Source organism: Girardinichthys multiradiatus, chromosome 3 (genome assembly GCF_021462225.1).
Source record: "Girardinichthys multiradiatus isolate DD_20200921_A chromosome 3, DD_fGirMul_XY1, whole genome shotgun sequence".
NCBI lineage: Eukaryota > Metazoa > Chordata > Actinopteri > Cyprinodontiformes > Goodeidae > Girardinichthys > Girardinichthys multiradiatus.
In genome coordinates, this window is record NC_061796.1 from 35,414,582 (window position 1) to 35,440,918 (window position 26,337).

General features: G+C 36.3%; 1 protein-coding gene across 2 annotated transcripts; it reads left to right on the forward strand.

The window, feature by feature from the left end:
- Positions 1–11,205: 11,205 nt before the first annotated feature.
- ifnlr1 (interferon lambda receptor 1) lies at positions 11,206–19,294 on the forward strand. Of its 2 annotated transcripts, none has more exons than XM_047360865.1 (8): positions 11,206–11,223; positions 11,467–11,520; positions 12,391–12,517; positions 13,853–14,022; positions 14,116–14,300; positions 15,270–15,411; positions 16,260–16,387; positions 16,639–19,294. In XM_047360865.1, exons 2-8 carry the CDS (start codon positions 11,478–11,480, stop codon positions 17,428–17,430), a joined length of 1,587 nt encoding a protein of 528 aa, XP_047216821.1. In that variant the 5' UTR covers positions 11,206–11,223; positions 11,467–11,477; the 3' UTR covers positions 17,431–19,294. The 2 variants fall into 2 exon arrangements, with proteins under 2 accessions (XP_047216821.1, XP_047216820.1); XM_047360864.1 differs by lacking the exon at positions 11,206–11,223 and adding an exon at positions 11,251–11,335.
- The last annotated feature ends 7,043 nt before the right edge of the window (positions 19,295–26,337 follow it).

Below are 26,337 nucleotides of genomic sequence, written 5' to 3' on the forward strand. Positions count from 1 at the left end.
TCCATGATTTACATTTAACCAAGGCTTCTACTCATTTGATTTTGTTCCTACATGGCCAACTGGAAAGGTTATTGTTCAGAATGTCAAAGCAAATAAATTGTTCAGGTACCAGTTGCACTGAAGAAAATACTCATATTTGGAGCCATTGATTAGAATTTTTGAACTTCACCTTTGATAATAATTACTTACTGTATTTGATTACACTGACACACGCACAAAATAAAAGACTAACCTGCATTTAGAAAGAGAGCTTTTACATAAAATAATGTTGTGTCACCATGGGCAATTATTGCCACTTCTTGAAATGGGTTTCACTCATGAAACCGCTCGTGCAAAATGCATTTCCTGGTTCTGCCTTGAAGGTCACTACACATGCCATCCCACACCTGCCCAGCAGCCGTCACTGCTTAGTTTTCTATATTTTCAGATCTTTGAGGTCTTTCCCCTCACAACGAGTTTTACAATTTCCCGTAAAGAAACTATTTGTTGGATACTTAACATACATTTATATCTAATGCTGGATTTTCTTCCACTTCTGAAAGTTGAAACTCCTTTTCCCACCAAATGCTTGTAATGACCAAGCTTTTTTTATTGTTATCACAGGTCACAATATCAAGGTAACTCACCAAGTCTTACTTTATTTTATTTTAAATTAAACCACTCCATTCAACCTATGCTTTTCTCCTCAATTTTACATCACAACTAAATTATGTCTTTAATAGGCACTTTAGTTTTTTTTTTTTGTTTAGTTTCTCAATTTTGACCCTCCGAAAAAAAACAGCTTATAGATGCTACCCAATGCTGTATTTCTTCACCAAGTAATGTATAGTAAGAATAACAAAAACAAAAACTGGGTAATTAAGTATAGATTTCATCTGCAGGATTTCCCACTGTTTTTGTGCATTTGAATTAATGACAACACAAAAGGAGATTTGAGTTGAACAGTAGAGATGGGTAGTAGCTAGTTACATTAACGGAATAAAAAAAAAAAAAAGACTTCTAGTAGTTTTAGTGCACCATAGTTTTAGTTTCTACTGAGTAATATTCTGAAGTAACACTCTTAGTTGAGTACAATTTCATGCTATTCTACTCCCCTTTAGTTATTTTGCTGAATAAAGAACAAGCATGTTCATGTTCAAATCAAGAGAAGATAATACAGTGGTATAATATTACTTTTTACTAAAAAAAAATTACATACTGTATGTAGTGGTATAAAAAGGGTTTTTGTGCTGAGAAAGTGGAAATGTGTTTCTTCTTATGATGTTCGTTTTTTTAAACTTAGTTTTATTCTTTAAAATACTGAACTTTGCACATTAATTTATATTTTTATCATTTTCACAAATAAGTTTTGATCAGTCACTTATTTGAGTATCTTTTTTAACATATACGTTTTAATCAAGTATTTTTTTTTTTTTTTAGCCTTAGGGTAAAAAATATACTGAAGGGTTGAAGCGGTTGCCACCAAAGTTTACTCCCACAACCCTCAGACCATGATGGAAGCTGCTGTGGAAGGCAAAGCTGGAACAAACCACCAAAATGGTTGTCTTCAGACCATTAACCGGTGCAAATCTCTCTTTTTTTGCCCTGCATATGTGTCAAATTTGTACATTCTTTATTTCATTTGTATCATCTAAATAGTCAGCCGATTTGTCAGTCTTTTTGTGCATCTTTTCTTTAGTGTTGAGTAGAATGACTACAACGCTATGGGCTGTATTGCAGGTCATGGGGAGTTAACTTGTAGTATTGGGCTCTCAAATTTGTCTGCCTTGCAATCTGCTGGAAACAGTGCTGTGACTTAAAAATAGTGTTAATGGAATAGATCAACCAAGCCATAAAGTTTTATAATGGCTTGGATTTTCACTTGAAAATAAGCAGATTCAAAAGAACTTAACAGTGGCAATGTCACTAATATAACGTCATGAGAGGCATTTGTACACTAAAATTGTTTGGTGCAGGGTAGAATTTACTCATTTACTAATGTTTTATAACAAAGTTGTAAAACAAATAGACGAAAAATTAAAAAGATAAGATGCTATAAGCGATGAAGCGAATTTGATTAATTTTACAGAGAAGATTGGTTGGTAGCTTAAAAACAAATTTAAAGCTGCCCTGAATGCAGTTTACATTTTTCATTAAAGAGGACAAAGATGACTTTGTGGTTGCACAGTTGTCTTTATTCTTGGTCTTGACTTCTGGCGACCAAAGCTTTTTTTGTTGCAATATAAAAAGGAGATGGGTGAAAAACTAAACACATCAACCAACATGTGTCAGCTCATAGAATATAAGTGTGCTAGCTGAAGCAATCACATTCTAAATGTTTCACTGATGCATTCTTCTCTTATCCTTCTGATCATGCTGCACCGTCAGTTCCCCTTATGGCTCTGGAGCACAAAACACCTCCACCTCCTGCTGAAATTCTAATACTCTGATGTTAATTGATGACTCTGGATAATGCCATGGCAAAAGGCCAAGCATGCACAACGCAAATCCCGTTAGCGATGAAATCAAGAGTCTTAGCCCTCAAGACACGTAGATGAGTTTTACATAAAAATCATTTCCCATCAATCTTTGAAAAGGGCAAATTTCAAAACATCACCATGTAGCCATAGGTATGTTGTTGAGCAGAATTAATCTGCATTCTAATATTGCAGTTCAACACCTTGTTTTGCTCATTTCTAATAAACAATTTAAATTATTTAAATTGTTTCCACATGTGCCACATACACTGGGAGGGTTTTCAGCTGTGGTTTTCTAATCAAATATCTGTTTTTAGAACAAGGCTTTATGTATAAAAGGAGTTTTAAAGCAGCTAAGCCATCACACATTTTTACATGGATTCAATGTCTTTTGAGGGATGATCTGTTTATCCATCTGTTTGCCATCTTCATCCTCATTCAGTCTGAGTGTAATCTATGTAGCTCATCTGTTTGATCTTTTGTCTGCAAACTGCCTCTCGGCAATAACATCTTTTAAAACATTGCTTTAGCATAAACATGTTCTTGCTCTCTGCAGAACAACTCAGTCTAGTGTGCATGGATTCCTGGTGGCTTTGGTCAATTTGATATTTGGTTTTCAGCACAAAACATTAATAGAAAAAAATAGCACAAATGCAGCAAAAAAGAGGTGCAACTCATTCAACTGTTGTTTTGGAAGGGGCCCAGTTATTGTTGTAAATCAAATCAATGCCGCATGCAAGTAATCTTTGCTGTGCTGCCAGTATTGTCTTGTCTTTCTTGTGAAAGAGAAACCTGAGTATTCTCATAAAGGAATCTTACTAATGAAAAATAAATAAATAAATAAAACAGGCAGAAATGGAATCATTGAATGCCACATTTGGGGTGGCCAGAAATGATCACAATAAAATTATGGTAACACTATTATTAGAATCACATATGTTTTTTTTTTTTGTTTTTTTTTTAATTATAGATAAGAAACATGTAATACTGGGGGTGTAACAATACATTCAGGTTAAAAGGTGAAAAAACACTGTTAAGTTCACCAGAATGAGATGAGACAAAATGCATTAAAAAAAAAAAAATCCTTTTTCATAAAAAGTTTTACCAGTCAAATTGTGATTTAAAGAATCTATAATTAATGTAAAATCATTTAATATAAGTATGACGTTTGCATATGTTGTAGTTATCTCACTTGTCTCAATCTAAGGTTGTCCAAATACACGTAAGGTTATGAAAATGTTAGTTTGGGGTTTTAACAAATATAGTAAATGTGTCATACATCTCAAACCGGTAGTTCTCAATGCTGATCCTGATGTTTTATGTGTTCATCTGCTACCACCAAACTGACTTAAATGAGTGGGTATTTAATAGGCTTCTGCAGCTCTTGACATGAAGAGGAGATCATTTAATCATTTTAATCAGGTGTGTTGGAGCAGAGACACATTTAAAATCGTGAAGGGCAGTGGGCCTTGCAGGACCAGGACTGGGAACCAACGATCTAGTCCATTTTGAATTTCCAACAAGAGATGAACAAGAAATTATAAAATTACGTACAAATGCTGAAATTGCTAATTAGTTTAGCTGTAATTTAGAAGCTACAAATTAGACGACATGTTCATCCTCATTAGCCAGCCACATATCATGGGATACAGCCCAGGACCATCACAACAGTGAACTACAGAAGTGAACCACCATGTTGTGCAGTCTTCTGCCGGAGGGACTGGTGCACTTCACATAATTGCATTGCAATTGTTTTAAGGAAAAAACTTTGAGGAAATACTAAAGCAACATTTAAAAGACAGCTGCCAAGAAGTAAGGGTTGGGAACAAAAGGGTCTTCAAAATAAACAATGGCTCTAAGAATAGCGTTACATTAGTTAACAAGTGAGTTAAATTGAACAAAATAAATGGAGGGCCCATCTCAAAATCCTGATTACGGTCGTATTCAAAATATGTGGGAAGAGCTGAAGAGGTCTGTGCAATCAAGGCAGGCGATATATCTTCAGTTAAATCAGTTCTGTCAAGAGAGATGGACCCAAAATCCAGAAAAATATTGTGAGAAGCTTGTAAAAGTAGAGCTAAAAGGTTTCTACCAGTTCATACTGCAGAAAAGGAAAGGACAGATATGCAAACGTACTCGTTTTCTGGAAATTAGGAAACGGACAACTTTGGTAATAGTAATTGACCTAAAACAGCAAATGCTTAGTTGTATTTAATGTCAGACAGTTTGACAAAAAAAAAGATTTTTTGTCTTTTCATACAGTGCATTTAATAATCTGGTTTCAGCTGTATGTTTATATATCCTTTACAGCCTGGCAATGCCTTGAAATCCTTCAGCTTCTTCTCGAGAATGTTGCCAAGTAGAGAAAACTCACTTTTTCCTCATGGATCTGCAACATAACCCAATCTGAAAAAGGGATGGATAGATTTGTTTTTTGTCTTTTTTATCAACTACAATTTTGTTGTTTTTTTTTTGCACTGCCATAAAATGTCTGCACAACTGTTATGAAGAGTAAATAATTACTCAAATTATTCCAATCTGGAGTAATTTTTAATTCCTTCATGCTGAGATGGATCAGATTTCAGACAGAAACCTCTGCTGCTTTTCACTTTGATAGAAAGTATAAATGTGTCTTGTTCATCCCAAGTCCAGTGAGTTAGATCAAAGATTCTCCATTTTCTTTTTCTCAAAAAGGTTGGAGAAGTCAGAGAAGCAAGATAGATTTGATTTGCTGTGACAGAGCAAAGGATGATTCATTGAAGCAAGAGCCCACGGAAGTGTCATATCACTTCAGTTTGTGACCAACAATATCAAAGTATACTCCCTTGTCACTGCTGTTTCTTTACTGTGAATCAACTGTGCAGAAAACTGAAGAGATCATAGATTGTCAGTTTTCTTCCATTGTAAGTGGCTTGACATTTAAATGGAATGGAGAGAATGAGAAGACACCACATAAGACTTCACTGCCAATCATTAACAAAGAAAGGCAAATCTGTCTCTCAGTCTCCTTATCTTAACAGTTTATGGCCATGGCGGTTTGGGACAATTTGCACATTTGCTAATTTGTAGGATGCTGAAAAAAGTGTTTGCTTTGAGTTTTTGTTTTTTGGTCACACTTAAATGCTTTAAATTAAACATACGTTAAATGACAACTTCAGTAAATACAGTAAGCAGTGTACAAGTAATGATTTCACAAAATATCCAAAACAATTTGGCCCCCCATGTAAAAAAGTAATTGCTGCCTAAATCTGATAAATGATTGTACCATCCTTGGTGGCAACAACTTCCATCAAGCATTTGCAGAAACTGGCAATAAATCGTTTCCATCACTGTTGAAAAATGTTGGCCCATTTTCTTGCAGAAATGGTTTTGATCACCCATAGCCATCACAAATTTTGGTCCAAACTTTGACAAGGCCACTTTGAAACCTTCATTTTGCGTTTATTCCGAACCATTTAAAAGTGGACTTGCTGGTGTGTTTTGAAATATCGTCCTGCTGTTTAACCCAAATATACTTAAGATTAAGGCCACAAACTGAAAGCTGTGCATTCTTCTTCAGGGTTAAGTAGAATTCATTATTCCATCAATTACAGCAAGTTGTCCAGATACTGAAGCAGCCCCAGGCAAATACATGTCCACTACTGCCAGAAATGATCATCCTTTTCTGAAATGACTTGTTTTGTAATATTTTTAATATAATAATAGGACCCACACCTTTGTCAGTTCACCGAATATTTTCCCAACTTTTGGGGATCATCAGGATGCTTTTTAGCTTGGACTTCCCCAATAGATGACAATTTTGTCCAGTCTTTTTATTTTTTGAGTAATAAACACTGACCTTAATTAAGGCAAATAAGACCAGGTTTAGAAGTTGGTCTGGGGTTTTTGTGACTTCCTGGATGAATTATCAATGCACTTTTGGAGTAATTTTGGTAGTTCAGTTAGTCCTGGGGAGGTTCACTACCTTTTCATGTTTTCTTGATTTGTGGATAATGGCTCTCACTGTGGTTCTCTGGAGGCCTGAAGCTGGAGGGATGGCTTTATAACCGCTTCCAGACTGATCGATGTTGGTGACTTTGCTTCTCATCTTTTTTATAAATCTAGACATTATGTGTTGCAGGCAGACAGGTTCCAATAAAACAATTTCTCAATTTATCAGCTCAGTCAGTAATTAAGCCTCAGTGTGGCAAGTAGTTAATTAGTTATTCATGATTTAACATGAGATAATTACATTTCCACACAAGGCCAGAGTGGTTTTATCCATTAATCAATAAAATCATTGTTTGAAAACTGCTTTTTTATATTTACTCAGGTTGTTTTTGATATTAAAATTGATTATGTTAGGGTGAAAAGAATTGTCTTTGGAAAAAAAAGGGGGAGGGATGTGTATGTGTAGTAAGGTGTGAATACTTGTTTAGAGGCCAAAACAGCAGCCATCTGCATTGTGGGAGACAGAGTTCTGACACAGACTGATAGACGCTTGCTTTGACACAGGGTCTGAGCCTCTTACGTCAACAAACTGAATACCGATAACAAAACGATCTGAGCAGCAGCAGGGATAAAAGGTTAACCCTAGACAGAGATGGAGTGAGGGTTCAGCTCCACAAGGAGGGCTCTAAAGTGTAACCCACAGATTCCACCCCCATCTTTTTATAACCAATCACTGTAATTTTGTTTTATGTCATCCATTGTATGCACTGAATATTCGGGGCACTTTCTCTGAGATATTGTGTATGCTTTAGTGTGTGCAGTGAGTTAAACAAGGAGAGAGTCTTAGAACAGCCAAACCTTGAGTCCTCAAATTCTCTTTTAGACTTAATGATCTGAAAAATGTAAGAGTGACAGTATTGCACTTTCATTCAATATCTACAAACTATTTCTTACCCATTTACCTTTGGGTAAGGGTTGGGTTTTAGGGTGTGTGCAATATTTTAAAGAAAAGAAGATTTAATATTAAGCCACTGACAAAATCATCAGCCGTTAATGCGGGTATGTAATGTCCCCAGAGTGCATACAAATAGACACATGGCATGATCAATGTGGAAAGTTCGATGGCAGACGGCTCCTTTCTGTAATTTAAAATATAGAGTAAAAATACTGAAAACTGCTCAAGTCCAAAGTGGTGGTGAGGCAAAAACATCAGCAGTCATCAGCGGAGCGTTATATGAAGCTCAAACATTCAAAACAAAATATGAAAGACTTTATTTACTTCTTTACTAGCTCTTGGCGCCTCCTCTATACTGATAATCCTCCTATAGGATGTCAGTATAATTTATATGTTTACAACTCCAAAATGAAAATTACTGTTAGCAGTTTTATTTCAAAAATATAAGCCTGTAATTTTCCTTCAAATTGAAGTTTATATTTCTTGCAGAGTCAGCAAGTCAAGTAAGCGCTTACAATCCTACAAGCTCTTGCATTATCTTTTTTTTTTTTTTGCAGAGTTAAAAATAGAATATCCTAACGGGTTTACAATGACTGTAGCACCTTTATCATTTCTAGGACAGGTGGTATATTGTAAATAACAGGGGTTACACAAGAGTAGTCAAACACAGACATAATTAAAATGAACTACCAGAGCAAATCACCAGCAGGTTGTTGTCTATAATAAGGCAACAGTGACCATAACCCATTGAGAATATTTAATGAATGGCACATTGTGTACACAACAATCAATGAATGCAGTTGACATTAATGTAGACTGCTTTGGTGCATGTTTTGCTTAATGTTATATTTTTCCAAAACACACAATAAATCAGCAACAGTGTAAAACTAAAAAAAGATAACATTTCTGAAAACTACCTTTTCTAGGCATAAAAGAAAGAATCGAATTCATCTTATGGGGAAATACCTGTGCAAGGTGCGCTCAAACACATATTACAAGTATGTACAAAATTAATGAGAACATAGTAAAAATTAAATAAAAATTACCAAAAATATAATAGCAAAATTAAATAATTAAAACCAAACAACATGCTTACAAATATGTAAAAGTGAACTAAAAACATTTTTTGCTGAAAACTACTTGATTCATTAAAAAATTAAATAACTGACAGGTGCTAATGTGAAGTCTGCCAAACAGTCACTGGCTGTTGGTGTTTAGGATTTAGAAACCAACCAGTTTTCCTTGCTTCTCATGGTATTCCCGGTCCAGCATCAAAATAATCTTAAAGTATTCCTTTAACCACAAACTGCAAGTTTAATAAAGTCTCAAGAGGAAAAAATATAAAACAAAATGGAAACACGCAAACAATAAAATTGCAGCACAATACGATTATAGACCAAAACAACAACTGAAAGAAACAAGGAAATGGCTCAACAGCTTCTTATAGATCTGCAAAGAAGGGAGGGAGACAATATGATTGACTTCTCAGTCCTCGAGAAAGATTTCTCATCAACTCGTTTCATACCATACCACTTTATGAAGCATTTCAAAACAACAACAACAACAACCAGGTTGACCACAGTGCTGTAAAATGAAAAACATAGAAGGTAGAGAAAGGATAAGGAATAAAAGGTACTCAAACAAACAAGATTACATTAACAAGAAAGTAATTCACAACACAAATGGCACCAAAAGTCAGTAAACATTTGTTCCAAGTCAACAACTCACACTGGGTCAAAAGTCAGAGATTATAAGTGTGATTTTAAATTAGATGCAAAAATATTAAGTGAAGTTTCCAACGTAATGTTCATTGACAAGAAATCCACAGTTTTAGAGCTGCAGCATCAGAACCTTCATCTGCTGATCTAAGAATAAGATGGCACATACGGATGCGCAGTTCTGACAGAAAAATTGAGTATAACTAATAAAAGACTTAAAAATCACAATTGTAATTCAGAAATAAACAGTTTATAAGTGAAGGGAAGCACAAATTGGAGGTTTGTGCAGTTATTCGATTATACATTTTATCTTGTACACATCTTGTGAGCAAGGAAGGGAAGACTACTAAAAAGTAGACCCTGTGGAGGGTTTTAAAAGCATGAGCTACTCGTTCAAGATCTTGAGACAAAGCAGGCTTCATCTTTGATAACCGCCTCAACCCCCATGTTTACCTGACTGTCAAGTTTAACGTACAAATCCATTTCCACACCCAAATTTGCATGAATCCTCAAAGAGGCCAGGCAGAAAAGATTGATAAAAACAGTCCTGCTGGCACTGTTCAGCCTAAATAACATGACTGTTGACAGAAAATATAGAAAATTCACTGCCTTGCATTTCCTGATGTGAAGCAGAGTCAAGCAGAGACTGAACAGAGCAGTCCCCAATGTGATTCAGTTGAAAAAGAAAACCTTGATATCTACATAAAAGTAAAATGCAATATAATTTTTTGCAATATCATTTGTTGCAGTAAATGCATGGCACTAAGTGCCATGAGATAAAAAAATAAAAAAATAAAACAAAAATAAAACAAAAAGTCAAGACCAAGAAGGTAGCCTTGTGGGACTAATAAAGTGAGGTCAGTGGAGGTGGAAATGAAATAAAAAAATAGAATGTCTATTAGAAAGGAAGAACCTCAAACACAATTGAGCTGAACATTTGATGCCTACTGCCTGCGTAAAGCTAGAGATGAGGATCTCATGATCAACATTAAAAATGATCAGCATTAAAAGCCATTGTTAAGTCAAACAGCACAAGTGGTACACAATCACCTGCATCTGTTGCCATAATTATTATCATTAAAACCTCTGAGTGTCAGTGATGTGGTGTGTTTAAATTCCAGTCTGGAACGTTAGGATGAACAAGTTTGTGTTTTATGGTATCCAGGGTGCGTGTTGTCGGAGAAAAGGCAGCGGTTTTAAATGTTTATACACATAATTTTACTTTACAGTGATAGATTCCACTTAGCTTAGAAATGTTTTATCGTCCTTTTTAGGCACACAGCAAGAATTGCTGCTATTATTTCACGTCATTTGTCTTCCATCCTTGTGTAATCACATACCTGATACTCCCAGGAATTACACTGTCAAAACCTGTGCTTGTATAAAGTTGCTTTCTGAGCATTATGAATATTCAGTTCCAGTTTTCTTCCTCCACTTTATAGATCCTATTATGTAAATGTGTTTTGCAGTTTGGCCTTTATTTTACTAGATAAAACAGGTCACCAGAACAAAGTAAAATGTAGGGTGTTATTGTCCCTCTGAGGTTGGATTAACTTATGAAAGTTTTAAATTGTTACACAGCATTCAAAGGTTGTAAAGTATTTTTTATTATGACAGTACACAAGTAATCTGCATTCAACCTACATTTGAAAATCGGGTGGCAGAGGACAGACATGTTGAGCAATTTAAAAGGAAAGTGAAACAAAAGATTTATTTGCAATGAACAGCAATTGAACCCAGGACCTACTTGCTGCAAGGCAACAGTGCTACCAACTACACCACCGTGCAGCCCCAGATTAAACGTGCCTTTTGAAAATAACTTAAGCAGGAATGTTAAACAGTTTTCAATAAACCAGATATCTGCATTAAAAATATTTTTTTATTGTCCGATGTAAAATTTTATTTTAAATGTCATGATTTTATGCTTGCCGCCATTTTGCAACAGGTCTGTTCTGTACTAATAACTCCAGTCTTTACTAATTTTAGTTTCAAGGTGTGTTCACTTCCAGTAAACCAGAAAAAAACTGAAAGAACCTGATAGACCTCCAGAGAGAAGAGGAGGAGACTCACAATAAAGGAGAGAGAAGGAGGAAAGGGAAGTTAATATGCTGAGGAGAAGAGGTGTGTGGGTGGTGCCAACAACAAGCAGAAAATCAGGAACCAGGTGATAATATGTGACAAAGTACACCTGTACACCTGAGTAAAGCCACTCCTATTCCAGAGTGATTCAGAGATGGTTGATTAGCTGAAGCAGGAGGTTGCTCTGAAAAAGGATTGTAAAGGATTTTAATTCTGTTTGGGACGATTATTTTTGAAGGGGATAATTTATTTTATTTGACTTTACATATAATTCAGTGTTCAATCCTGAGGAGCAGATTTAAAACATTTTTCCCAATTTATTTTACAGTTTTGAAGAAAATGTGGTCTGTAAACGTTGTGATCCTTCTCCTGTTCTGCTATGGTGAGTAAAACCAGCTAGTATGGATTTATTATTTGATCTGTAGCCGTTAAAAGAAGCAGCCATTAAATTAACTATTGATTCAAGTAATACTATTAAGAGTGATAAATGATTCTGAACCTACCAAGACAAAAAAACAAACTGCCTCTCATCAGAAATGAGGGAAAGTACGAAAATTCAACACATAATGCTGGTTCATTTAAAAGCTAATCTAAGACTGACAGCCATTTTTGTGTACTCAAAGTTCAGTGTAATTTATTTCTTAAAGTCTTTTAACAACATTTATGACAGATAGGTCTTAATATTATCTTTAGTATCTCCGGGTTGGTAAATAAACAAAAAAAAAATGAAGTTTGATGTTATTAAGGACACTTTCTTTGAAGATATTTCTGAGCAACAAAAAGTATAATGTCCTGCATCCTATTTTCTAAGGCTTATCTTAATAAAGTATTTATCTATAGATAAATATCTTATCTATAGAAATATTAGGAATTGACTGTACAATAAAAATACGTTACAGGCAATGTTAAGTGAAAGCAGTGTTGAGTTTCAGCTATTGGCAAAGAAAGTCCAACTACAACAATACGTTCTACATTGTCCTGAATTCAGAGTGTAATGTATCACTCTGGGATCTGAGTTATGTATGCCTGTTGCCGAGGATAAAAACGCTTTAAATGTTTTAAAGCTTAAATTTGTTTTACAGCATAAAGTGGCATAGCATTTGAAGACTAAAAGCAATTTTAAATGCTTAATACTTTTTAGAAGTGTTTCTGAAATAACTGGAGCAATGACTAGTACATCTTTTAAGGAAACTCAAAGCATGGAGTATAAAAACAAACCAGCAGAAACACATTTTTTCCCAATCTCCAACAGCATGTCTCTCAACTGGAAATGGCAGGATGCATTTTTTGTCCAGAGACTTTTACAACGTTCTTCACTGGGATCCTGTGGAGCCTGCTTTTCCAGGCCAAAAGGTGCTCTATAGTGTGCAGTACTGGAGGTAAGATCAGAGTATTCATTATAATTTTTAATAATTATTACAAAGTCTCTGAAGGTACTGTTGTCATGTCAGCACAAGATGACAGATGGAGTTATACAGAACGAAAACTGTTCAGACTTCAGAGTCACACCACACAATATAAATTATCTCTAAAAGATGGTTATTTGTACTCAACATTAAAACCGGGTCAGTTTATGAACTAATTTCTGTCATCAAAAACAACTGAAGCAAGAAATTTTAAAACTGAAAATTTAGGTTGCTGACGCTGCATGGTGGTGCAATTGGTAGAAATGATGCTTTGCAGCAAGAAGGTCCTGGGTTCACCCTCTGGACAGGGGTATTTCGGCATGGGGTTTCCATGTTCTCTCTGTGCATGATTATGTTCTATTTAAACTATTAACAGAAATATAAATCTGTAGTCCAACTTTTCTTAATATGCCACTGCAATGTACTTTTCATCATGTAAAGTACTTTGAATTGTGTTATTGCCAAAATGTGTTATACAGCTTGCATTCAGAAAATCAATTTTTACTATGCCTGCTCCGTAGTGGATCATCTTACAGCAAAATTGTGCAATTTGACAACCGCAGAAAAGCATTTTTGTGTTAAAATGATGATGCATGATTTTTTTGCTGTCAGGAAACAAAATTGCAAACAAAAAAAGATTACTTTGTAGTAGTATTTGGTAGGTTCTTATACTTCAAGTGCCATGCATGTCCACTGCTTATTTTTGGCAAGTTGGATGGACTCTTATTGCCCATAGTGATCATGCATGATACTAGAATTTAATGAATAAATTAAATGAATATGGAAGAATATATTCTTTATATTTTGCAATGATACACTGACTGATAGCAACCATGCTTGCTCTGAAGGAGCAGCTGCTGCAAAGTCAAAGACTAGATGCAGTCAGATGGGTTTTGCTCAGATAGATCAATTTCTACGACTTGGCCTCATATACCGAATTTGAATGCATTGTGTTAAACCAAGGATCAAACTGGGATGTAGATAATTGTTTTTTTAATCAGTCTTCATGATTGAATTGGATTGATTTAGTATTTACATAATTCTGGATTTAAATTGGGCTGGTTTCTCTTGTGATGTGTTTTGAGATAATCATGAACTGGCACTTTCTAAATAAACTGAACTTATTTAATTTTATTATTCACATTTATCAATAATTAAAGATGTCAAGTTATACATGTATTTAGAAAGATTCACTTTATTGGTATTGCACACATTTATTAATAAAGCTGCATAGTTTTGGATAAAAGTAAGAAATAATGTCATGAATTTCCACAACACTGACAATGCCATCTATTGCACTGACTACAGAGACGATGAGAAGCAGTACTGGATAAAACAGGAGTGTCAAAACATCACCCGGCTTTCATGTAACCTGACTGCAGAAACCCCATCAGTGTATGATGTTCACTACAGAGCTAAAGTAATGGTTAATGGGAGCTGTCTTTACATCACCACCAACTTTAAACCCTTGAGAGACAGTAAGCATCTTCACACACACGTCATTTCCTTATACATTTTAACCCAGATGTATTCTGTGAAATTCACTCAATGCTTTTATTTTGTGTCTATAGCTGTTCTTAGTCCACCACTTTTGTCTTTGCACACAACATCGTCCACTCTGCATGTCAATGTCACCCTGCCACCGGGACCAAATGGAGTCTCCATTGCAGATATAATCACCTCCAGCAAAAAGGGCTTATTAAAAGCCATGCCAGAGTACACCCTTAAAATAACCAATCCACAGTGGGCTGCACAGGTTAGTTGACATTGTGAACCAGCCATCTTGTCATATATTAGAAAACAATTTACATAAAATATACTATTGAAGCTGGATAAATCTGAGATGGGTCTAAAGTAGCTATTCTTTTATATATTATTTATTTTAACCAGGAATGTCTAAAGCCCGACAGTGTATAGCTCAGAATAAAAGTTTCAAACATTTCTTTAATTTTCCTGTTTATTTATAAAACAGATTTGTATATTTTCCTCATAAGCTTCTATTGATCAAGGATCTTTTAATGCATGATAAAAATACTGAGACATTACTGTTTTCTGTCTGCATAATGTCATAGCAAAATGTTTTTTTACCAAGACAGAGACCAATGATTGTCACTCAGAATCAGATCTATTATAATCTTGCAAGAGAGAAGGATTTTTGAGCATTGGAGATGCGCTCAGTAGTGCTGCCAAATCATTCTGATTAGACAAAGCAAAGGTTCTCTACAGCAGTTTTCAAGGTAACTCTCATGAGACCCAGAGAGAGAGAGAAACAGAGAGAGAAACCTGTTGTCCTAGACATAATCTTAACAGTGTGGCATACATATCGCACACAGCTGCAAGCAGAAGGCTGAGAAACCATTACTCTAAGATTATATAAGAGGAGAATGGAGAATGGAACACTGAGGGGTTCTAATATTTTTGTCAGTTCCTGTAGAGTATCGAGGAGCAAAGAAAGCAAGGCACTAAAATTTTCCATAACAACAGGATTACAATTTCAGTTCAGTAAAGTTTAAAATATGCATTTACTATTACCTTTCTAAAGCACCTACACATCTGTATAATAGAATTTTTAGACATTATTGTACTTTCCTGCATCTGTTGTGATATATGTTTTTAAGCAAACACGGTTACTGTTTATGTTACTGTCCAGGATTGAGGTCAATCTGACCTATTCGATCTGTAGTGAACTAAATGACCAGTTAGTCCTATCCTACTGTGTCTCCAGGTCATTACAAGCACTACTGGCCACTTTGACATCAACTTAAAGTACAACCAGTCTGAGTACTGTGGTCATGTGGTTTACATACCCACTCCAGAATGGGGACGCTCAGTCAGTGAGAATAAATCCTTCTGTGCACGTCTGCAAGGTGAGCAAAATGATGATCATAAGTTTTAAATGTGAGGTGATTGCTGATTCATGCATTTTAATGTACTTAAGTTTGAGATTGTGTTGTAATTTTGTTAATTACTTCTAATACATTACATTATGACGGACATTAAGAACTTGACTGGAAGTAGCAGGCACCCTTACAATATTTACGAAAACGTGATACGACCGGAGGCAACAGTTTCACGCCTAACAACTGCTGGGGAGATGAAGCACCAATTAGGATATCTGAAAATGCTCCATTTTTCCAAAATGCTACTCCATTTAGTTTGAGCTCATGTTCTTGAGTGATTGCAGCCACTTATAAAATACTGCAGCGTTTACTGATAAATCTGTCCTTTGCAAAACAAATCAATCTGCATCACTTTCACATTATAGAAAGTCATACCAAGTAAAACTAGATACATTACAGTTTAAGAGTACAGTGAACTGAGAACCCGATATCTAAAAAGGAATTTCATACATTGTGTCACATTTGCATAGATGACTTGTTTTCTTTTCATCCAAACATTTTCAAAATTCATACAAGTCCAGTTCCAGCTCATTGAAAAAGGGAATCTTTTTTACATTTCTTTGAGTGTTTAAGGTTATGTAAGATCATGTTAAATAACAATGAAGCAACTCTCAGAAGTAAATACAGCTACTGGAATATTTTGGTATTTTTAGCAGCTGTACATGAGTACACCAACCTTAAAATATGCTTAAGCATGTGAGTCATACTGGGATTTTTTTTCCTACAGTTTTGAAGCACCTCAGGGTATCTTAATTTAGAACTAGACTGTCGTTTTTCCTGACATGACAGTAACACAAACTCTCTTTCTCCTTTAGATTATCCTCAGATACCTTTACAGTGGCCTCTCCTGAGTGCTGCTGTACTGGGAGCCATAGTCATAATATCAGCTGTTTGTACGTGGAACTATGTGAAGGGTGGAAACTTAAAGATGCCAGAGGCACTGGTAAGTCCATACTGTCGTCATAGTTCTTTCTTAGTGCAACCAGGAAATGCTGCCTTACAGGAATATGAGGCCCTAGAGCGCATTACTTAAGACATATTTAAACACAGGACGTATTTTAGTAATGTGAAAGAATGGCTTACCTGCAAGTTAAAGTGCTTTCTACACTATATAGAAATATTATATGCATCTAGTTTTGCTCATTCTAAAATTATTAAAACTAAAAGGAGCTCTCCTCACTCTCTTCAAAACAGGTAATACCCTCCCAGGAATGCAAAGTGTTGCGCCCTCAGGACAAGAATCTCAGAATTTCTGAAGTATCTTTTGGAATAAACAGCGACATAATGGTTCAGACCAAAGTCAAGGTGGAGCCACACATAGGTCCAAATACGTCAGAGGGTTATTCCCCACAGATCAACCCTTGGACCATCTGCCAATACAACCCTGACACAAGCGACCAGTCTTCTGAAAGCTACGCTGCGGTTGCAGTCCAGACCCAGGATAAAAGAAATGAGAGAAATCTTCACCAGGTTGGCATTGTGAACAGACAAACAATCCAGCTTACTTGGCCCTGCAGTAAGGAAGAAACCCAGGATAAAGGAACACAACTTCCCAAATTTAATTTAAGTGAGAGCGATCCAGAGCAGCAGCCGCTGGTGCTACAAACTGTAAGAAACAAAGAAGGACAACTTTTGTTGACCCCATTTACATTTCAATTACAAAGCAGTCCTGATGACATAGAATTACAGATGAACAGAGAAAGGAAACCTCTCTTATCAGACCTCTTTGACTGCCAGGATGGGTCGTCGTTTATGATTTTAGAAAGACTAGACAGCTCAGATGGGAGAGATTCTGGCTGTTATGATAGCACGATAAACACACCAACCAGCTCATACTGCAACACTAGCTACTCCCCCTCTGAAACAATGGTTCCTGGTTTTCTGCAAGAATGTCAGACCACAATTCCTGGGGATGCCATATTTCAATCAGGGTACAAACAAAACTGGATGCCTGTAATCCTACCTGGACCAATTGACATTCACTGATACATGAGCCTTAATTAGTCCAAAAAAAACCAAAAACATATGAGAACATTAAGAGCTGTGAAGCTCGGGTGTGAAGAGGAAATGACAAATTTTCCCAAAACACTGGAATGTACACATTCAAGATTATTTGTGCAGTTTCTAGTCATTTAGACTATAAATTAGCCTTCCCCAGCAATTTCCATCAGGGACCATTTTTTGTTCCACTTTTTAAAGCAAAGAACAGAGGAAGAAAAAGTTGACCAAAGGACTATAGGAAAAATGTTGGACTTGGGCAGAACCAGTAGATTTGTATGAAGTGCTGATGGTTATGTAAAAGCAGTCTTGTATGTGCATTTACACTCCTGTATGAGAGAAGTTATGCTTTGTAGCATTTATCATTATTTTGTGTATATACATCTATATCTATCTATCTATATCTATATCCATATATATATAAAAATAACTTGTGGACACAAATTACAGAATAACTAGCTTTTTTTACATTTTTGGCCTGATTAATGAGTTATTTTTATTGGGCGGACAGGCGATGTCACACCGTGTGAGTAAGAGAACAGTCAGTGTTACAAAGCTCTGCAGCTAAGCAAAATTTAACTAATATTTGGAAACAAAGATGACATAATTGACAAGATATTTTAAGCTGTCTTTAGCATCTAATGTTAGTGCAATAAGCTCAGTTAACATTACAAACTGTAAACAAACAGTTCCCCTGCGTAAGTAAACCCTTACCTTGAGAAGTCCAAAATAAACCAAAAAATTGTAATTACCAATGTTCCTTGACTGAGTTGGAATCTTTAAAAAAAGGATAAAACAAAGCAAATTTGCTGTAATACTTTGAGCTTCCTGTTGTCTGCTGAAACCTAACTAGTGGAACGGTCTATATAGCTCCATGGAGATATTTTGTTTCTAGATGCTTCTTACATGTCTTGGGCTTCCTCTGATGCCATTTTAAAAAACCTCACTAACAATGAAAATAGCTAAGTCTTATTTCAGCAGCAGCTTACACAATGAAGAGTGTTGGTGTGTGCTGTTAAGTTCTAGTTTAGGACAATCACTGATCAGAAATACTGGATATTTTAGTTTCTGACAGGCTTATCACCAGGGCTAAAAATTATTCAATTTCTCCTCACTAGCCAATTTGTCAGTGCATCTTTACCTCATACTATCCTTGTTATTTATTTTTTATATTTTGTGACTACACATGTCAGTGATTGTTATTTTAAAAGTACAATGTGACTCTAAGTCATAAAGTTTAAGTCTCAAAACAAACCTCATTGTGCCATCCTTTACTTAGCCTCAATGTAACGTCTGACAACTAGAGCCATATGGAAGAAACAATGTTTTCCGCCTTTTCTCCCAATCATATTTCAGTATTATCTGTGATGTTTGATGCTCATACATGACTTTGTGATTGTGACACTAAATAAAAAAAAAGTTTTCAGGCTCATTTTTATTTTGTTTAGATTTTTTGCTGTTTTAGTGAAGGGAAAAAAAAAACTTGTGCCACACTAAAAAAAAAACATTAGGAGATGGGGTCACGGTGCAGTATGAGCCACACCGATAAGAGCATGGCTTTTAAAAGCTTGAGTGCAATCTTGTATGTACAGCTGTAAAGCAATAATGTCAGGTGTGTTTAGACTGATACGAGTAACTATGTACAAAACAATGCAAATGCATATGTATTTCTCAACAAATTAATGCAATGTGGATTTCTACTGGATGTGTTGTAAAGTTGAAATACTGAGTGTACACTGTGTAAAAGAAATCAGGCTTAAACCACAAAAATTGTATACTGTATCTTTACAAACTCTATATGTGAAAATGTCCTTTAAATAACATTGTGGACAACAATAAAATGTAAATACAGTTAAGTGTATTAGTAACCAAGAGGTCAAAGTATCTAGAGCATCAGGTTTGATAAATGATTGATTGGTGCTCAAGGGCAAAAAGAAATTCAGACTATCAAACATTAATTGTGTAACATCATAAAAAGGGCTGGTTACATGTTGCTCACATTTGTCATTTGATAACAGGTGAGAGCGATTATGGCAAGAATCCAAAGTTCAACTCTAAAAAGTGAACATTTGCACGCAATGAGCGAATTAAAGACAATGGAAAGACAGTTCTGGTTTTGAATATGTATTTTTCAAACACCTATCAAAACATTTAGAGGTCTAATTTACAATTTAAATGCTTACCCTGAAGGATGACTACAGTGAACATGAAAAAGCAACCAGGATAGTTTTCCTTGATTTAACAGACTAGGTGCACTTAATGAAGTAGCTGTATTGATGGGACATTTTCCAACAATCTGAGCATACTTGAATTTCTGGTTTAATCCTTATTGTTAGCTTAAACCTCTGACCTATATACAGATACAGTGAAAAGAAGCCTCAGATACTAGGTTTCACTTTTATGGAAAATGAGGTTAAAAGAAATCCTCACTGCGTTTCTGCAACAAGAACATTTTGCAGGAACCAAGACAGTTTTCTAAGGACTTTATTCCTCTGCAAGGTTTCCACTGCATTTATCAAAGTAAAAACTAATCAGGGTTTTGTTTTGCATTATAATGCAGTTATATCAGTTCAAACCATATAACTCTGTCTTTATAGCTCATTTTTACACTAAGATATAATTTAAATCATTGATGTTAGGAAAGAGGTAAATCTTTGAGTGAAAGTAATATTTTAGGGTTTTAAATAATTAATGATCTAAGCATAAACATGATATAGAGCCAACATAAACAGCATCAACAGCCAATATGCAGTTTTTATAAAAATGTTACATTTTTTTGTAAACCTCTAATATCTATTGCATAATATGCTATTCCCATCTTCATTTCTGGTATTTACTTACACTTATGCAGATCTCAGGACCCCAGACATGTTCATTTGCAACCCTTCAGTCCTGACCAAACTTTGGGAACCACTGCTTTAAAGAACAGAGTCTAAATATAATACATTTAAAAGGAGAAATAAACCATATTGGTTCACAACCAGTCCAACTTATACCTTAAAATAAAGACAGCTCTAAATTATGAGTATGTAGCTTCACAGAAATTCCTTTAGAGAGGGTCATTGTAACAAGGGTAAAATATCTAGAAAGCTACATGAAACCAAAAGCATTACGTTAGTTTCAATCAAGATGATCTGCAGCCAGTTAAATAGCCTCCCTCTTAGATTAGACAGTCCCCAATCCAGTTATCAGGTCAGTGTACAAAACAATTTTATATTTGTTTCTAATTTTAGACAATATTAGCTTGCTTGACGTTTTGCCGTCCTCTTGATACTTCTTACTTTTTCTCCAACCACAAGTAAAAACTTTCTTGTGCATTCTGTGACCTGTCAACAAAACCCCAATAGGCTCTATGGAGAAGACCCATTTTGTACCGTTAACTAGTATGAGATGTGCACATCTGAGTTATCTCCCGGTTAAAATGAGGACATAACTGATACAAGAAGGCATTGTAGAAGATAATTCAAATGAGTAAGGATAAGGAACTTGAAGAGAATTGCAAAACGGCATAGAAGACAAAGCAAATAAAATAACAAGAGTATACAGGGGTTGGACAATGAAACTGAAACACCTGTCATTTTAGTGTGGGAGGTTTTATGGCTAAATTGGACCAGCCTGGTAGCCAGTCTTCATTGATTGCACATTGCACCAGTAAGAGCAGAGTGTGAAGGTTCAATTAGCAGGGTAAGAGAACAGTTTTGCTCAAAATATTGAAATGCACACAACATTATGGGTGACATACCAGAGTTCAAAAGAGGACAAATTGTTGGTGCACGTCTTGCTGGCGTATCTGTGACCAAGACAGCAAGTCTTTGTGATGAATGAAGAGCCACAGTATCCAAGGTAATGTCAGCATACCACCAAGAAGGACGAACCACATCCAACAGGATTAACTGTGGACGCAAGAGGAAGCTGTCTGAAAGGGATGTTCGGGTGCCAACCTGGATTGTATCCAAAAAACATAAAACCACGGCTGCCCAAATCATGGCAGAATTAAATGTGCACCTTAACTCTCCTGTTTCCACCAGAAATGTCCGTCGGGAGCTCCACAGGGTCAATATACAGGTCCTTCTCAAAATATTAGCATATTGTGATAAAGTTCATTATTTTCCATAATGTCATGATGAAAATTTAACATTCATATTTTTTAGATTCATTGCACACTAACTGAAATATTTCAGGTCTTTTATTGTCTTAATATGGATGATTTTGGCATACAGCTCATGAAAACCCAAAATTCCTATCTCACAAAATTAGCATATCATTAAAAGGGTCTCTAAACGAGCTATGAACCTAATCATCTGAATCAACGAGTTAACTCTAAACACCTGCAAAAGATTCCTGGGGCCTTTAAAACTCCCAGCCTGGTTCATCACTCATAACCCCAATCATGGGTAAGACTGCCGACCTGACTGCTGTCCAGAAGGCCACTATTGACACCCTCAAACAAGAGGGTAAGACACAGAAAGAAATTTCTGAACGAATAGGCTGTTCCCAGAGTGCTGTATCAAGTCACCTCAGTGGGAAGTCTGTGGGAAGGAAAAAGTGTGGCAGAAAACGCTGCACAACGAGAAGAGGTGACCGGACCCTGAGGAAGATTTTGGAGAAGGGCCGATTCCAGACCTTGGGGGACCTGCGGAAGCAGTGGACTGAGTCTAGAGTAGAAACATCCAGAGCCACCGTGCACAGGCGTGTGCAGGAAATGGGCTACAGGTGCCGCATTCCCCAGGTCAAGCCACTTTTGAACCAAAAACAGCGGCAGAAGCGCCTGACCTGGGATACAGAGAAGCAGCACTGGACTGTTGCTCAGTGGTCCAAAGTACTTTTTTCGGATGAAAGCAAATTCTGTATGTCATTCGGAAATCAAGGTGCCAGAGTCTGGAGGAAGACTGGGGAGAAGGAAATGCCAAAATGCCAGAGGTCCAGTGTCAAGTACCCACAGTCAGTGATGGTCTGGGGTGCCGTGTCAGCTGCTGGTGTTGGTCCACTGTGTTTTATCAAGGGCAGGGTCAATGCAGCTAGCTATCAGGAGATTTTGGAGCACTTCATGCTTCCATCTGCTGAAAAGCTTTATGGAGATGAACATTTCATTTTTCAGCACGACCTGGCACCTGCTCACAGTGCCAAAACCACTGGTAAATGGTTTACTGACCATGGTATCACTGTGCTCAATTGGCCTGCCAACTCTCCTGACCTGAACCCCATAGAGAATCTGTGGGATATTGTGAAGAGAACGTTGAGAGACTCAAGACCCAACACTCACTGATGAGCTAAAGGCCGCTATCGAAGCATCCTGGGCCTCCATAAGACCTCAGCAGTGCCACAGGCTGATTGCCTCCATGCCACGTTGCATTGAAGCAGTCATTTCTGCAAAAGGATTCCCAACCAAGTATTGAGTGCATAACTGTACATGATTATTTGAAGGTTGACGTTTTTTGTTTTAAAAACACTTTTCTTTTATTGGTCGGATGAAATATGCTAATTTTGTGAGATAGGAATTTTGGGTTTTCATGAGCTGTATGCTAAAATAATCTGTATTAAGACAATAAAAGACCTGAAATATTTCAGTTAGTGTGCAATGAATCTAAAATATATGAATGTTAAATTTTCATAATTACATTATGGAAAATAATTAACTTTATCACAATATGCTAATATTTTGAGAAGGATCTGTACACGGCCGCGCTGCTATAGCCAAACCTTTGGTCACTCATGCCAATGTCAAACGTCGGTTTCAATGGTGCAAGGAGTGCAAATCTTGGGCTGTGGACAATGTGAAACATATATTGTTCTCTAATGAGTCCATCTTTACTGTTTTCCCCACATCCGGGACAGTTACGGTGTGGAGAAGCCCCAAAGAAGCGTACCACCCAGACTGTTGCATGCCCAGAGTGAAGCATGTGGGTGGATCAGTGATGGTTTGGGCTGCCATATCATGGCATTCCCTTGGCCCAATACTTGTGCTAGATGGACGCGTCACTGTCAAGGACTACCGAACCATTCTTGAGGACCATATGCATCCAATGGTTCAAACATTGTATCCTGAAGGCGGTGCTGTGTATCAGGATGACAATGCACCAATACACACAGCAAGACTGGTGAAAGATTGGTTTGATGAACATGAAAGTGAAGTTGAACATCTACCATGGCCTGCACAGTCACCAGATCTAAATATTATTGAGCCACTTTGAGGTGTTTTGGAGGAGCGAGTCAGGAAACGTTTTCCTCCACCAGGATCACGTAGTGACCTGGCCACTATCCTGCAAGAAGAATGGCTTAAAATCCCTCTGACCACTGTGCAGGACTTGTATATGTCATTCCCAAGATGAATTGATGCTGTATTGGCTGCGAAAGGAGGCCCTACACCATACTAATAAATTATTGTGGTCTAAAACCAGGTGTTTCAGTTTCATTGTCCAACCCCTGTAAGTTGTCACCTATTATCCTGACAAAATGCCACAATGAAAAAGGGAGACATTTTCATGGCAAGATGTACTTTTTGTCTCAAGTGTCCTAGAAACCAGCTCCAGTGTTGTCACGTATTTTTTATCAAACCCTTTCAATCCGTGTTTATATCTTGCTTAACTTTGGAAAAAGAGAAAAAAAATAATCATTCTTTAGATTGGCTTCCAGCTTTGACATGTTCTATTATTTCTCTCCGGTTGAAAACCTATCAATCTTTTCTTTCCAAGTCAGGGTGATATTTAAGAGAAGATTTCAGAGCAAACTCTCTTGAGTGCCAGAGTCATGATGAAACTTTGGAAGGGGAATGGTTGTTTGAATGAACCCAGTTTTTCCTACACAAACCGAATTTCAATTATGGCCTTGGGTGTGTGCCAGGCCCAGATTAATGAATTTGTTGATGGACTGAGAGTCTGGGCACTTCAGCCATTTCTTTCACAAGCAGGATGTAAATGAGAGGAAATCAGGTTTGAACTTTTTGGAAGGGGAAACAAAATTATTTTTGAAAAGTACCAGAAAAATTAGATGCTGTTGTAAAATGAAGAAATAAATTTTTTGGTTCTTCTCCTCTGAGTATGTCAAAAGCCAAAGCTGCAATGCATTCCTGGTACATGTCCCTGAACATTCTTCCTGAAGTATCATGGTGGAGAATCTCATTATTTCTTCACAATTCCTCTTTAGTTCAAACAGCAAAATAATGTTTTAGATGTTTTGAGTTACAACTGACTGCCAAGTTAATTTTCTGCCAACATTTAATCTAGAGAAATACAATGAATGTCTGAAGATTATAGAATTTTAAAAAATGATAGCAAGCGATACTGATGTGGTGCTGAAATTTATGCTACTACTCTTTTTGATATTGTATGAACAGATTGCTACTTCTGACAGAACAGCAAAACTTAAGTGCCTTTATAGCATTTTCAAAAAGGCACAGTGCCTTTATCCCCAATACTTTTGACTCGTTGACAGTCTTTATTGATTAGATAATGGAAAAGAAAAGTCCTGCTTATTAAAAACAACATACATCATGAAAACTTCCTTCCATTGGTTCCAAATTTGTAGCAATTAGGGCCAAAAACTTTGAAGGAAGATCAAAGCTAAACAAACATCACATTTTCACTGGTATAAAACTTTGAAGCAAATTAAACATGATTATTATATAAAGAGTCACGTACTGGAAAAATTGTCACAATTGTTACTATACGACAGTGTGAATATCCAGTAAATAAATCTCAAAACCTTAGAAACCAAGCTTTTTATTTATATTTAAAAAAAAAAAACTTAGGAAGGTGCTTCTAAATATTTAGCCTATATTTGCATATTTTATATGCCTGGTACCATCATTAGCATGTTTTCAAATAAATCTGTTTTTTAAGGTTAGGTTATTGGTTACATAACACAAAATAACCTAAAGCTATTAATTACAACTTTAATGAACATCTGTTACAACCCAGGCTTTGCCATGACAGTTCACATCATGACAGCCTAACCCATTAGCTGTGTTTAAAGATTGTCCCCCCCCGCCAACAGCAAAACCTTTTAGAATGAGGTGTCCAGGTAGACACTGTTTTACAAGAGCAACAGCATTGACGTAATTATTGTGAAGTTTTCAGTGTTACCTTCCCTGCCTACCAGTAGTGTAAGGTGAAATTGCAGCCTAATGAACTGTGGCAATTTAATGGCATTTTACATCAGGCCTAAAAATGGCTGCCAAATATTGGATGATTTTTAACCTACAGTCTTTAGTACCACCTGTAGAAGGTTGCAATTTTACCAACAATTGTGAAAATATTTTCCTCATATCATAAAAACACAAAAGACATGTCTTATAATCCCTTCTGTTCAGCCATTGTGAATTACAAACTAATAAACCACATGACACAAGAGTCAATGTTCCATTTAACAAATTTGAAATGTGGGTGCCAGTAATCATAAGCCTTATACATCAGTTTCTACCACAACCCTGATGAGATACCACTTATTAAATTAGAGAAGACCAGATCTTTTGATTTTCCCATAGATGTTAGAGGATTTTTCACAGTGACACAAATAAATAGCAGCCAGCCGTCCTGTTTGAAAGATGAGGCTGACCTCTCTCCAAACCAAATTATTTCATAAATTCAAGCCCACGTGTAATTGGATGCAATCACCTTGCTACCATTCCTCTCTGGCATTTTAATGATCTCTTAATAGGCCTCAATTACAAAAAAGCCATGGAAACGGCTGTCGAGGCTGGGCAAGAAATGAGAGATTGGCTCTGAGACTTCTGTGTCCATTAAGGGTAGTCTGGGCTTAATAGCTAGTGAGAGGATGAAAAACAATTATTAATATTTAGTTTGAACCAGGACAGTTCTGAGGGGAAACAATCGATCCAATCTAGACAGAGTGGAGTCAAGTCTTTGTTCCTATGTTGCATAGCATATTAAACTCACA